The 13,874-nt window shown below is 38.9% G+C and overlaps 1 protein-coding gene across 23 annotated transcripts in view; it reads right to left on the bottom strand.

Moving 5' to 3' along the window:
- LOC149190438 (uncharacterized) overlaps window positions 1–13,874 on the bottom strand; it is a 362,163-nt gene that overhangs the window by 103,909 nt on the left and 244,380 nt on the right. For 13 of the 23 annotated variants that reach the window (XM_089412153.1, XM_089412151.1, XM_089412154.1 and 10 more), the window contains one exon: window positions 8,063–8,427. Coding sequence is in view for 14 of the 23 variants with exons in the window: in XM_089412161.1 (XP_089268287.1) it covers window positions 8,324–8,427 (104 nt within the window). In the remaining 9 variants the exon portion in view is untranslated. Of the gene's footprint in view, window positions 1–8,062; window positions 8,428–13,874 lie in introns of those variants that run through there. The other 10 variants (XM_089412163.1, XM_089412158.1, XM_089412178.1 and 7 more) reach the window with 3 other exon arrangements.

Here is a 13,874-nt window from a genome sequence, read left to right as displayed (position 1 = left end):
TGACGAATTGTCTTATAACACAAATAAATTCATAACTCCATGAATACTTATCGGAATCGGGTGATGTTTAGATCAATCCTAGACCTCTCGATGAGAGGGTTCGAAGAGAAATATCATTTGTCATAAATAAGATGGCCCACATAAAGTTTGGCCCTAGTTTCCAATTTTAACAGTGTGCATGTTTTTTCTTCTATTGTTCCTTTATGTTTCGCTGCATTGATGATGATGATGTTGTTCTTTCTATATAAGTTCATACGTTGATGGATAATGGCGTAGTCCTGAATAGGATAATGGTGTAGTCCTGAATAATGTAATGATGATATGGGGTGAACTTAATGTATTAATGATGAAATGTAATTATCAAAGCAAAGAACAATGTAGCCCGATGAAAAATTAACAATAACCACTAAGGTGAAGTAGGGGAACAAGTACACAACCAATAGCGGTCTATTATCCAATTTCATCTTCTAATCCATACTAAAATGCCTTAAACATTAAATGAAAGCACTTGAATGCAAAAAAGGTTGAAGTACCTCACAATAAATGACCCACCCTCATCGGATGAATAAGCTAGATCAATGAATACACTGATCAGATCAGATGAGAAGCATTTGAGGCTGGTTATTTGTAGATCATGGTAGGACCACTGGGTGGCAAGCTTAAGTGTAGGAGAAATTTTTTTCTCCTAGGGTTACCCATGAATCTAGATAGGTAACAAGTCCTATTAAGAGATTCCTAATAATTTGTAATATGGCATGCTTCTGAACACTACACAAATGCACATGAAACTTTTCTAATCACTAGAGCACACGTAATTCATGATTATTGGGTTGAAACAATCTTTTGTAACAGATTGAAAAGTAATTTGGTTTTTTTAGTTTGGTGGAAAAGTTAGGACTCATAATTCAACTTCGCCCTAATCCATGCAGTTGAGGATATGCAAGCACATTGTTCTTTCATATAAATCCACACAATTAACATTGCCTTTCGTCCTCACTTCATTAATCAGGTCGCTTGTGATGCATCTTAAATGGATTGTCGTGGAATGTCGTTTAGAAAACTTTATCAATGTGATAGAAGGATGCATATGAATCCTATCATAACATATAGTTTGAACAAAGATGGAGTCACTTATACCATTGAGTCTGCTTCTCAATCACAAAATTTATTGCTCATTTCTAATCAAGCTAAGAAAGCAATTGAACAAGGATTACTTTTGATCATACCTCACAGTGAAGAGAAGAATAAGGAAGCATATAACCTTCCTATCCATCAAATAATTCTTAAGCACAAGAAAGTATTTCAGTATCTATGAAAATTCTATCACTGCAACATTTGATTTACTTTGCCTACTTATTTTCAATAAGTTATTTATGAAATTCCTTCAATAAACATTAAAATAAATTCTGATACAGATATCACACCATAATACAAAAACAAACACATGCACAAGAATCAACACATCGACATAGATATTTTGGACAACAGTCCCTAGAAAAACCCAATGTGGGAAAACTGGTGCAGCAAGGGAGGATTTTATTATTCAGCGATTCTTCAGTACAACCGGGTGCCAAACTAACTTACCCAACAGAGAGAAAATTTCTCTAGCACTTCTCCCAGTCCCAGCGTCAGCCTAGCTGACCTCTATGTAGCTTCCAGACACTCTGCGTCAGCGTTGGACCTCTCTATGTCACCCACGCAGGCCCTCTAGTGACTGCACAGTCTCCTGCTGCCTCAGCGTCTACCTAAAAGGCCCTGCGTCTGCCACTGCGTTGGTCTTCTGTTGTTGATCCTAGCTCTTTGCTCCGTACTTGTTGCCTCTTGGTGCTCTCCAGACCACTAGTTCGAATTTCTCAGCTAACCCTGCTCCAGAAATTGAACTGACTGGTCTCCCTCAATGTGTTTTCCAACTAACCCTCAAGCCTCTTATACTTTTCTCGGTGGTCCATCAACGGCCGAGATTAAGTCCCTAATCAACAAATAAGAATAGATCTAGCTTGATCCATGACTTTTGGACCATTCTAACTTATTTTTATATTAATTCACATTAATATTTTATTTTCCCTAAGTTTAGACTTAAGGACTCCATTAAAAATATTAATTATTTTAATATCTTCCAAACTGCTTAGATTCTGCCCAACCATTTCTAGGTCTTGGAGAGCACATGTGCTTTAGCCTCTCCACCAATTTTCGTGGCTAAACCACATCTGATGCTACCCCAAATCAACACTCTCTCTTATCGAGGATTGTGCTCTAATAATACTCCTCACTGAGTATCACCCTAATCATCCGGCATCAGTCCCTGCGCTGATGCTAAGCCTCCCTGCCCAACATCCTCTGCACTGTTGCATCCTCTGTACTGCTACCCATGGCTCTGCTACTACCACTGTTGCATCTGTGCTGTTGTTGGTCCTTTTCTCCCAACACTACATCTGCACTATAACTCCCTTTGCATCTATGTTGTTGTTGGTCCTTTTCTCCCAACACTGCATCTGCACTGCAACTCCCTTTGCAACTGTGCTGCTATCACCCCCATTTCTGCTACTGAAACGGGTTCTCTATCATCCCCATCTTTTCCCTGAAGTAATCAAACTTTGTCCTTCCAAGGGCCTTGGATAGGATATCTGCCACCTGTTCTCCTATAGGAGTGTAGCTCAACTGTACAGCTCCTCATTAGACACAGTCTTTGACAAAGTGACACCAAATATCAATACGCTTTGACCGATCATGAAACACTGGATTCTCACAGAGCTTGATGCAACTCTGATTATCACGCATGATCTTGGTCGCCTCAATTTTCCTTATGAATAGGTTCACAACCAATTTTCTAAGCCATATGGCCTCACACGAAGTTGTGCTCGCCGCCATATATTCTGCCTCAGATGAGCTCAAAGCCACAGACTTCTGTTTCCTACTGCACTAGGAAGTCATTCTTGATCCAGTGTTGAAATAGTACCCAGAGGTACTTTTTCGATCCACTGAAATTCTTGCCCAATCTGCATCAGTAAATCCACTTAATCTAATATCCTTACCCTTGGTGTACAAGAGTCCATAATTGATTGTTCCCTGTAAATACCTGAGAACGTGTTTGGCTGCTGCCCAGTGCGCCCTCTTCGATTCCACCATGATCTCACTGAGGGTGTTGACAGCGTAGCAAATGTCTGGCCTCATATTGCCCAGATACATCAGGGACCCTATGAGCTGCCTGTATAGGGTGGGATCAACATCCTTGTCTTCTAATGCATCAATCTTCTTCCAGTTGGTGATCATTGGAGTAGCCATGGGTCTACAGTCCTCCATCTTGAATATTTTCAGGATTTCTGTAGCATGCCTCCTTTGCCCAAGGAAGATCTCTCCCTTCTATTGCCAAACTTCCAACCCTAGGAAGTAATGCATTAGTCCCAAATCCTTCATATCGAATTTTGTGGCTAGATTCTTCTTGCAGTCCCCAATGAGCCTGGATGATGCTGTCAGAAAGAGATCATCCACATACAATACTAAGATTAGCGACTCATTCTCTATAATCAGGTAGTAGAGATTCGGATCTGCGTCACTCTTGACAAATCCCATCTTTTGCAAGTAGCCATCGATTTGGCCATACCATGCTCTAGGTGCCTGTTTCAGCCCATACAAGGCTTTCTTCAATCTGCATACATGAGACTTCTTCTCATGTGTCTCAAAGCCCTCTGGTTGTTCAATGTATACCTCTTCTTCTATTACCTCGTTCAGAAAAGTCGTTTTGACATCCATCTAATGAATCTCCCACCCCATCTGAGCTGCCAGAGATATCACGGTCCTAATAGATGTATACCTGGCTATCGGGGCAAAGGTCTCCTCGTAGTCAATTCCTTCCTTTTGAGCATACCCCTTAGCCACAAACCTAGTCTTGTATTTCTCAACAATTTCGTCTACAGCGGATTTGATTTTGTAGATCCATCTTGAACCTACTACTAATATGTCTTGAGGTCTTAGCACTATCTCCCAGACATCGTTCACCATTATGGAGTTGTACTCCTCTACCATCGCATCTAGCCAAACCTGATGTTGAGTTGCCTCCTGGAAACTGGCAGGCTCCCCATCCTGAGCTACTAATGCCTGATATCTATTTGGTTGTTTTCGCTCCCTCTTATTGTTTCTTGGCGCACCAATGAAGTCCTTTGCATCTCGCAGAATCTAACGAAGTTCCCTACTAGTTCTTCGTCTGCCAGCAGGTGCCTCTGTTAGCTCCTCCTCATCCAGTGAATCTTCCTGATCCGAGGAAGAATTCTTTACTTCTGTTGGTTGAAGAGGTTTAACTAACAGCTCTTCTTTTGACTACTCCTCCGAAGGCATCTCACGAGGATTTCTTAAAGCCCTATCCTCCATGAACTTTACATCTCGTCAAACCATTACCTTCCTGCTCCGTGGAAGATAGATTTTGTATGCCTTAGCATTCTCGTTATATCCCATTAGATATCCATTTTCCGCAGTTTGATCCAGCCTTTTCCTCTTTTCCTCGAGTATGCGGCAATATTCTAAACTCCCAAATACCCTGAAATGACTGACTTCAGGCATCTTCCATGTGAAAACTTTCTCTGGAGTAATCTTGCCCAACGCCCGATAAGGAGTCCTATTCTGAACATAGACTGTTGTGTTGCATGTTTCTGCCCATAGGAATTTTGGCATATCCTGATCATACATCATGGCCCTAGTTTGCTTCTACAATAGTCTTGTTCTTCCTTTCTGCTCCAGATTGTATAGAGTTGTCCACTATCTTCTGATGCCCTCCTTAGTGCAAAAATCAATGAAGTTCTTATCGACATACTCTCCTCCATTATCTGAACGCAAAACTTTTATTTTCTTCCTAGTTAGATTCTCCACCAAAGCCTTGAACTCTTTGAATCGACAGAAAACCTCGTCCTTGGATTTTAGAAAATAAATCCAAGTTTTCCTTGAGTGGTCATCAATTAAGGTAAGGAAATACTCGGCACCACTAAGAGCTTTGGTGGACATAGTTCCGCAGATATCTGAGTGTATCAATCCTAGTACACTCTTGGCCCTGTGTTTACTCCTAGGAAATGTTGCCTTGGCATACTTTCCTAGAGCACATCCTCTACATACATCATCTCGTTCCATACTAAGATCCGGAACTCCTGTTACAGTGCTCCTGAGAATTCTCAGAGCCCCATGGTGCAAATGTCCCATTCTTCTGTGCCATAGTTCATTCAAGTCCTTGTCTCCATGACTGCCTATTAGTGCCATTGGTGATTCTAGTTGTAATCTGTACAACCTGTTACTTTTGATCCTGATCTGCACTTTCTTTTTCCAGCTCAGGTGTTTGACGTATACCTTCTCCTTGATGAAGTAGACGTCATAGCCCTTGCCTTGAAGTTGCGACACGGAAAGTAAGTTCATCCCCAATCCTGGTACATGCAGCACATTTGTAGCGCGGAACCATTCTCCCGATTCTGTTTGAAAAACTATGGTACCCTTCCCTACTGGAGTACACTTTGCCTTGTTCCCCATGGTGATCTGAAATTTCATCTTCTCTTCTCGATACTCTGAGAAACATTCCTTGATTCCCGTCATATGCCAAGAGGCTCCACTGTCTATATACCATACTTTTGATGATGCAGAACTAGTCATACAAGGCACTTCTTCTTCCATCCTGGAAGCGAACATGGAGAAATAGAAATCTCTTGTGCAATTTTCTGAAAATTTGTGCGATTCCCCTAACATGGATGCCTCTGCATCATGGTCTCGACCCATAACTGATTTTCCCTTCTTATCTCTGATTACTCGCTCTAATACCATGTGAAAATTCTATCACTGCAACCTCTGATTTACTTTGCCTACTTATTTTCAATAAGTTATTTATGAAATTCCTTCAATAAACATTAAAATAAATTCAGCTGCAGATATCACACCATAATACAGAAACAAACACATGCACAAGAATCGACACATCGACACAGATATTTTGGACAACAGTCCCCGGAAAAACTCAATGTGGGAAAACTAGTGCAACAAGGGAGGATTTTATTATTCATAAATTCTTCAGTACAACTGGGTGCCAAACTGACTTACTCAACAAAGAGAAAAATTCTCCAGCACTTCTCCCAGTGCCAGCGTCAGCCTGCCTAACCTCTGCGTAGCTCCCAGACACTCTGCGCCAACACCTGCTTGTCTACGTCAGCCCTGGGCCTCTTTGCATCACCCACGCAGGCCCTCTAATGACTGCACAGTCTCCTGCTACCTCAGCATCTGCCTCTCCTGCCTCTGCGCCGGTCTTCTGTTGTTGATCTTGAATCTCTACTCCGTACTTGTTGCCCCCTGCTGCTCTTCAGACCACTAGTTCAAATTTCTCAGCTAACCCCGCTCCAGAAATCAAACTGACTGGTTTCTCTCAGTGTGTTCTCCAACTGACCCTCAAGCCTCTTCTTATACTTTTCTCGTTGGTCCATCAATGGCCAAGATTAAGTCCCTAATCAGCAGATAAGATTAGATCTTGCTTTATCCATGACTTTTGGACCATTCTAACTCAGTTTTATATTAATTCACATTAATATTTTATTTTCCCTAAGTTTAGACTTAAGTACTCCATTAAAAATATTAGTTATTTTAATATCTTCCAAACTGGATAAATTCTGCCCAAACCATTTCTGGGTCTTGGAGATCTCATGTGCTTTAGCCTCTCCACCAATTTTCGTGGCTAGAGCACAACCGATTCTACCCCAAATCAACACTATCCAGCAAGTTAAGGAAGCACATAACCTTCCTATCCATCAAATAATTATTAAGCACAAGAAAGTATTTCAGTATCCAGCAAGTTTCCTCCACATCAACAAACTGAAATTCAATTGGTTAGATTTCTGATGCAGCTTTATGTATTCACATGTGTCAGAGGCAAAAGAAATTAAACGAGAAGTTGGAACACAGAAGGATCAAGACCTATTGTCTAACCTTGTGCTTCTCCTATTCTCCTTGTTAAAAACGAGGGAATCAGTGAATATTTTCAAGCTCTTAATAAGGTGAATATTAAAAATCAGTATCCACTTCCACGCGTTGAAGATTTGCTTCATCAGTTGCAAGGTGCGAAATATTTTACTAAACTTGATAACAAGAGTGGATACCATCAACTTAGGCTGAAGTAGATAAAACTTGGAAAATCTATTTTAAAACAGAACAAGTAATGCCTATTTCATTAAATTTGGTTTTATAACTTAGAATCTAGACTATAAAAGTGTGAATATTGGGTTCCCACAGTGCCTGAAATTGTGATGATCAAATTCCAAAAGTGTGAAAACAGATTCCAATAGTGTGCATATCAGATCTGGAAGTATGAGAATCAGATTCTCAACATTTCTGAAATTGTGAATATTGGATCCAACAGGTTTACACTGGGTACAAGGTTTCCCTACAAGGTTTTTCCTTGGAGTAAAAAAAAAATATCGTAGAGGCAGTCAGGAGCTTCCATTAGAAATTTTCAAAATGGGTGTTTTTAGAAGCTGCATACATGTTCTAGACAATCCTCATTGAATGGGCCTGAAACATTATCTCCTCCTTTGCAATTAAAATTACGTGGCATTCATTCCAGATTAACTTTCCACGGATGGTCTGCAAGACTGCACCACATTATTAATGTGGGGTGTGCCTCTGCTCCATAGCCAAATCGATAAACTTGATAACTAACACTTAACGTTATATAATTGCAACAGGCACTAGAAGCTTTTAGCAACCATACAAGTTCTAGTCAGTTTATGTTGTGGATATGATAGTAGCCTGGAAAGCTTCATTAATATTAGTTATTTACAAGAAATCTCGAGAAGATCTCTTTTCAAACTCCAATAATATGGCTAACGGTACTTGAACACACATGGTTAAATGAATGCAGCTGAGACCACAAAATTAAAAATGGTGAAAATTGGCTGAAGAAATTATCATAGAATGTTCAAAACATATTGGAAATAAATTTTTCTACATTATGAAAAGAAACTTCATGTGCTTTCGTATTAAAATTATTTATTTTATCCTATGATTAGCATCATGTCTATCATCTACTGGTACAAATTCTTTAAAAGGATACTCTTAACATCCTGAATAACCCTTGACATTTCTCAAGCAAGTTTGGTGATATATCAACCTACATGAATGAGATGCATCCAATCTTTATTCCGTTCACAGCAATTAGAACAAACTCAAATAAATTAGAAAATACACCTGACTGTAGGTCAAAGCAGCATAGCAGATATGAAGTAAGCTCGAGGGTTAAAATCTAATATACAAGAGTTAAAAAATTTCAAACCTAGAAAGGGATGACAAAGCTCGAAGTACCTACAGCCTTTCAACAAACACCACAAGACTCTGCCTCTAGATGACATGTGGAACACAGCTGTGTTATATGTATATGAATCTTTTTCAACATATCCTCCATCATGATGAGAAGATCTGCAGCAAATAGACTCAGTTCAGTTGCAAGACTTCATACTACACGTACTCTAGCTGATGAAACATGCTACCATACAAATGGAGACTGCACTTCTGTTTAAGATTTTTCGTCATAATTTAGAAACAACATTGACATCCTAACAAAACAACATCCAAGAAACCAAATGATTCAAGAAAGCACAGTATGGAAATATCAACCTTTTACGGTCTATTATTTCAATTTGCAGTTGAGAAATTAGAATCAAAATTATAATTTTTAGCTAGCTGCTGGAAATTACAACATACATCACTTGAACTTCAGATATAATATAAGATGAATTTGTAACACCCATGCAGTCATTGCAGATCCACTATCAGAAATTACTTCAAAACAGTATACTTCACTTTTCATATTACTAAAAGAATGGTAATAAAAATGTATATGCATTTCCATAGTAGAACATATACTACATCTCACTTTCTGACATTAACAAAGTTCTGAACCTAAGGTCATTCGGGGCCTTGCTTTCCTAGATGGTCAATCATGAGAGAGCCTTCAGCCTAGTTCAACAAAGAGGAATAGGAGTGAGACATGTAGTGATCAGCAGAAAGAGAGTGTTCCAATACCTCCAGTATCCAGTCCAACAAATGAATAACCCCTAGGATAACCATTGCATAAGCCAAGATACAGACTACCCCATTATATAAGATTATAAGGCCAGGTTGTCATGTCAGGCCTGAAGTTGTATACCACTGTTGCAATGAAGTAGAGGGATTAAATTAGTTTTGATTTTTCAATTCTGCTATTACAATCAGTTACCAATCAATTTTGATTTTTCAATTTTTATTACAAATACTCGACAATCATGTTAACTGCACATTTCCAGAGTCCAACTGCCATTCAATTACTTAAAAGTTAATGGTCACTCTTAAGTTTGCAATCATCATTTCCCTCAAACTAATTTACAATCATGGTTGTATTATAGGCTCCATCTATAATTGCTGTCTATATTTTTTTAAAGTAATTCCTAAAAACATGACCAAGGGATTGCATCACATAATACAGAACTCCTTCAGCCAGGTTCTGAGGGGTATCTATCCTGCCAAATTCACCTTGTACTGAACCTGCCCTTGGGCCCTTTTATAACTACATGTCATTTAGGTGGGATAGAAGTTAGAACACAGCGTGAATGGAACCATGGTGGATGGGTTAACAGCCTGAAACCTTATCAGTGAACCAAAAGGCCCATTGGCCATTTCTCTCTGCTTTCACCTATTCATCTTTCTCTGACAACAAAAATTCTTTTGCAGTAACATGCTCTAGGTATAGGTCTGATTTTTTCCGAGTTCAGAAGATAATATTGGGTTCTGTGCATAAATGAATGATGTTGATAACTTGATTGATATGTTGTTGTTCCCAATGGCATTCCAAGTACGTAGGTGCCATTTTAGAAGTGTCACCTTCATTATTGAATAATAAACGTTTTGAATGTTCCAAAGGGGATGACTAATTTTTCTCCAAGAACATTTTTACTTCTATGTTTTAATCAATCTTTCAAAAAGAAAAGAAATCTTCCAAGGGTCTTGGATAGTGTGACCTACTTATGTGGACCACTAACCCCTCTTGGAAAGATGTCATACTTGAGTTGCATATAACATAAATGAAACCTCATTTATAAATCATTTTTTTAATCATCGAGAAACATATAAACCTCTCTAATGCAACTGCTTTAAGAGCATGTGCACTACATATTTGGTGTTCTCTTGTGGTTGGTATATTTTAATTTTTCTCTTTCATGTGATTTTGTGCATCTCATGTGCAATGACTCGTTCTTGGGCATCTTTCACTCTCTAGCACATTTTTTATTCAAATATAGCACACTTCTTTAGTGCTGTTTTTCCACTTTTGACTGCAGGTTTTTGGGTTGACCTTTTGGATGCATTCATCCCGTCTTTTTCTTTGTGATCTCACCATGGTTTCAAAGTAGGTGTGAACCTTCCCTACTCATTTCGCTACTGTTTTTTGGGCTTCTTCTTGGTGGTTCACACTCATATTTGTGATCAGACTTAGCACGTAGAAGAAACCCTAACCAGAGGAATACTGGGGTTGCTCCTTGTGTTTGAAAGGATGGAATGCACCATAATAGGATTGTTTATGCCCCTCTTGTTATAATTACAATTTTTTGTCTATTGAAATTAGTGTGCCTAGCATTGGGGTTTACTTGCTAATTTACTTCAGCATTTTTTTCAGCCATTGTTCTAGGGCTATGTGCTAATAGCATCACTATATTTTCCAACTGCATCGGACCTGATTTTTCAGCAATAGTCTGGAGGTTTTTGGCTAGTGGCATCACCTTTTGTGATTGCATAATTAGGGTTTCCAAATTTAATTTTTCAGCAACAGTTTAGAAACTTTTTGCCAGTGCAGTTATTTTTCTTGTGACTGTTGAACAAGGGTTTCCAAATTTGATTTTACAATGGCAGCTTTTAAAGGATTTTTTGGCCAGTAACATTTCCCTAAGCACTGCAGAACTAGAGCTTCCAGATCTGATTTTTTGTACAGCTGATCAAGAGATTTTTTACTAGAGGCATTGACGTAAGCCTATAGATCTAGAATTTCTCAAATGATCTCTTGTTTAGGGTCTCCTCCGGTTTGAACCCATCTTCAGGGACTAACTACAGTCGTTGATCTAGAAGTTTCACTGGTTCATGTCTTTTCAGGGCTCATTTCAGCATTTGGTCTAAAATTTTCTGAATATCGCCTACGAGGTTATGGGTTTCAGATCTCTTGTTTCAGGACTTTACTATTATACTAGAATTATGCTTCCCTTCTAAGGTTCCTTGGCTACATCTAAGGATTTTCACCATTGTTACAAGATGAATGCTTCCCTTCCTAGGGTTTTCCCTCCCTTTAAAACTAAAATCCAAAACTATCTTCCCGTTCATTTTGCAGCAATCTTTTCTCTCAAGCTATGCTTTTTGGCTATGGCTTGTGTTGCCCCATTACAGAAACAGTACACTGCAAATTTCTTGGAAGCACCAATACCATTTTCTTCTTGGGTCTGTACAAGGGATTCCCTCAAGACCAATGTTCCACCAAGTTTCCGGAACGTGGGGACGAGGGAGCGGGGATACGCAGGAGCAGCCTATGCAAAAGCTCGCCACCAATTTTTAGGAAACGTGGGGGGACGTTGGGGTCTTAAAAACTTATAAATATAAAATATATGATATATCATTGAAATTTTAATATTTATAATGCAACTGTCTTCATCATTATATAATATATAGCACCTACATCATAAAGGATAAATGATAAATCATATAACTGAAACAAATTTAAAACGAAAAAGCATGATATCATATAATCATACATCATACATGTAAGTTTGTAACTTTACAGTGTAACTACCAACAATGTACAATGAAAATAAATGTTTAAAGTTTTAAAGTTTAAATCATATTGATGTTCCAACTATGAATACTGAATACTGAAATAAAAGTAAAGTTTGTTACATCAAGAGTCAAAATTTTATAGAGTCAAGACTCAAATCTAATATATGATATATCATATGACATATATCAAGATTCAAAATAAACTGAAGTCTGAAACAGAAAAGCAAATAAGTTAATAACATAAGAACATATCAAATGATAAATGAGCATAATTGCTCAAGGTAATGCCCCGCTAGTTTCTGCATCCCGCTGCTGCATGAATAAATCAGGCTCAACCATGTCACCATCTGAATCAGAATCACTTGCATTCTCAAACATGCTAAGTGGCACACCAACCAACCCCATCTGTGTCTCATCAAGTCTCTCCTCCATATCTACATGTACATCATCCTTTGGATCAGCATCCCATCGTGTTGTTGGTCCCTTCAAATACTCAGGTGTCTTCCTATGCTCAAGACATAGGGCACTGTGCACAGCAACTAACTTCTCAGCTCTTTTAGAGGTAAGCATGTTCCTCTTGATAGAGTGGATGAAGCTATATGTGGACCAATTCCTCTCTATTGCAGAAGAACTAACAATCTGTGACAACAAACGCATAGCTAGATGTTTGAGCTCTGGAGCACCATCCCCATGCATCCTCCACCAACCAATCAGGTCATCTTGGGCTAGATCTATGCGATCTGCCCGAGCACCACGTGTGTTGAAGGGGCCACTAAGAGATGCAAATTGAACAAACTCTCTTTGAAATTTTGCCCCCTCCTCTTCATTGTACATCTTTGCAATTGCATCTAGGAAGCCATTCTTTACATCAATATCATCAATAGGAGGCACTCTCCTAGGCCTTTCAACATACCATTTTGGGTTTAATGCATACGCTGCCATGTGCAAAGGTGTGTTCATGTGATTCCACCTATGCTGAATTATGGGTCGAATCTAGGATATATAGAACTCTAATGAGGGCTCCCTCTGCTGAATGGCTGCCTTCACACGACCCAACATGCTATCAAAGGTCTCATAGATTTCTCCTAGACTAGGAGCATATGAATTAGTGGAACGAATGACCTCCACAATAAGGCATAAGAATGACACCAAATAAGAACAATCGTCCCACCAATCATTGTCAAACACCTGAAGCATAACCTTCTTCCCCTAGTCTATCTTTGATTCTGACCACCTTCCCCACTCTGAACTCATAATCAAGGATTGTAGTGGTGCTTGTACCTCTAGCATCCTCTCCAATAAGAGAAAATAGCTAGCATGTCTAGTATCGGTGGGCTTGAGGAATTCCTTCCTCGTGTGAGCCCTGTACATGGCCAAGGAGGTGTGGTGATTGTAGATAAACATCTGCACATCTCTAGTAGTTGTAACCAAGTTTGATATCCACTGAATTTTGTCGATGTCCTTCAGTGCATTATTGAGTGCATGCACACAACAAGGAGTCCAAAAAATATGTCGATACCTGTTTTGAATCAATAACCCAGCTGATCTACAAACTATTGTTGCATCTGTCACAACCTACACCACACTATCAGCCCCAACATCCTCTATAGCTTCTCGAAGAAGCTCAAATTGGAAAGATGCATCCTTGTGCTTTCCAGAACAGTCAACAGCTTTAAGAAATAAGGGACCTTCTACAGATGTCATTATGATGTTGATTAGTGGGTGTTTTCGGATGTCAATCCATCCATCCATAACAATATAGCAACCAAACCTCAACAATGTTTGTCTCATTCTCTCTTTTTGCACATTAATTTTGGACATTTGTCTATCTAAAATTGTTGTTCTTAGCTTATGTTCTCCGGGTGGTACATATGAAGGCCCTATTCTTGCCATTGCTTGGACCATTTCCTTGTAATAAGGAAAACGAACAACATGGAAGGGAATTCCATTGGCAAAAAGAAATTTGCCAATTGCATCATTTGTGTCATCTCAATCTAGAACATAGTACATGTTATGAATATAATTCATAACAATTAAATAAATAAAATAAATATAAATATTAAATAATTAAATAT

The sequence above is a fragment of the Pinus tabuliformis genome, chromosome 3_1, assembly GCF_031772625.1.
Source record: "Pinus tabuliformis cultivar Carrire ecotype Pingquan chromosome 3_1, CPIR1, whole genome shotgun sequence".
NCBI classification, from domain to species: domain Eukaryota; kingdom Viridiplantae; phylum Streptophyta; class Pinopsida; order Pinales; family Pinaceae; genus Pinus; species Pinus tabuliformis.
The sequence above is the reverse complement of the archived record's forward strand: the minus strand, read 5'-3'. Positions and strand labels throughout refer to the sequence as shown.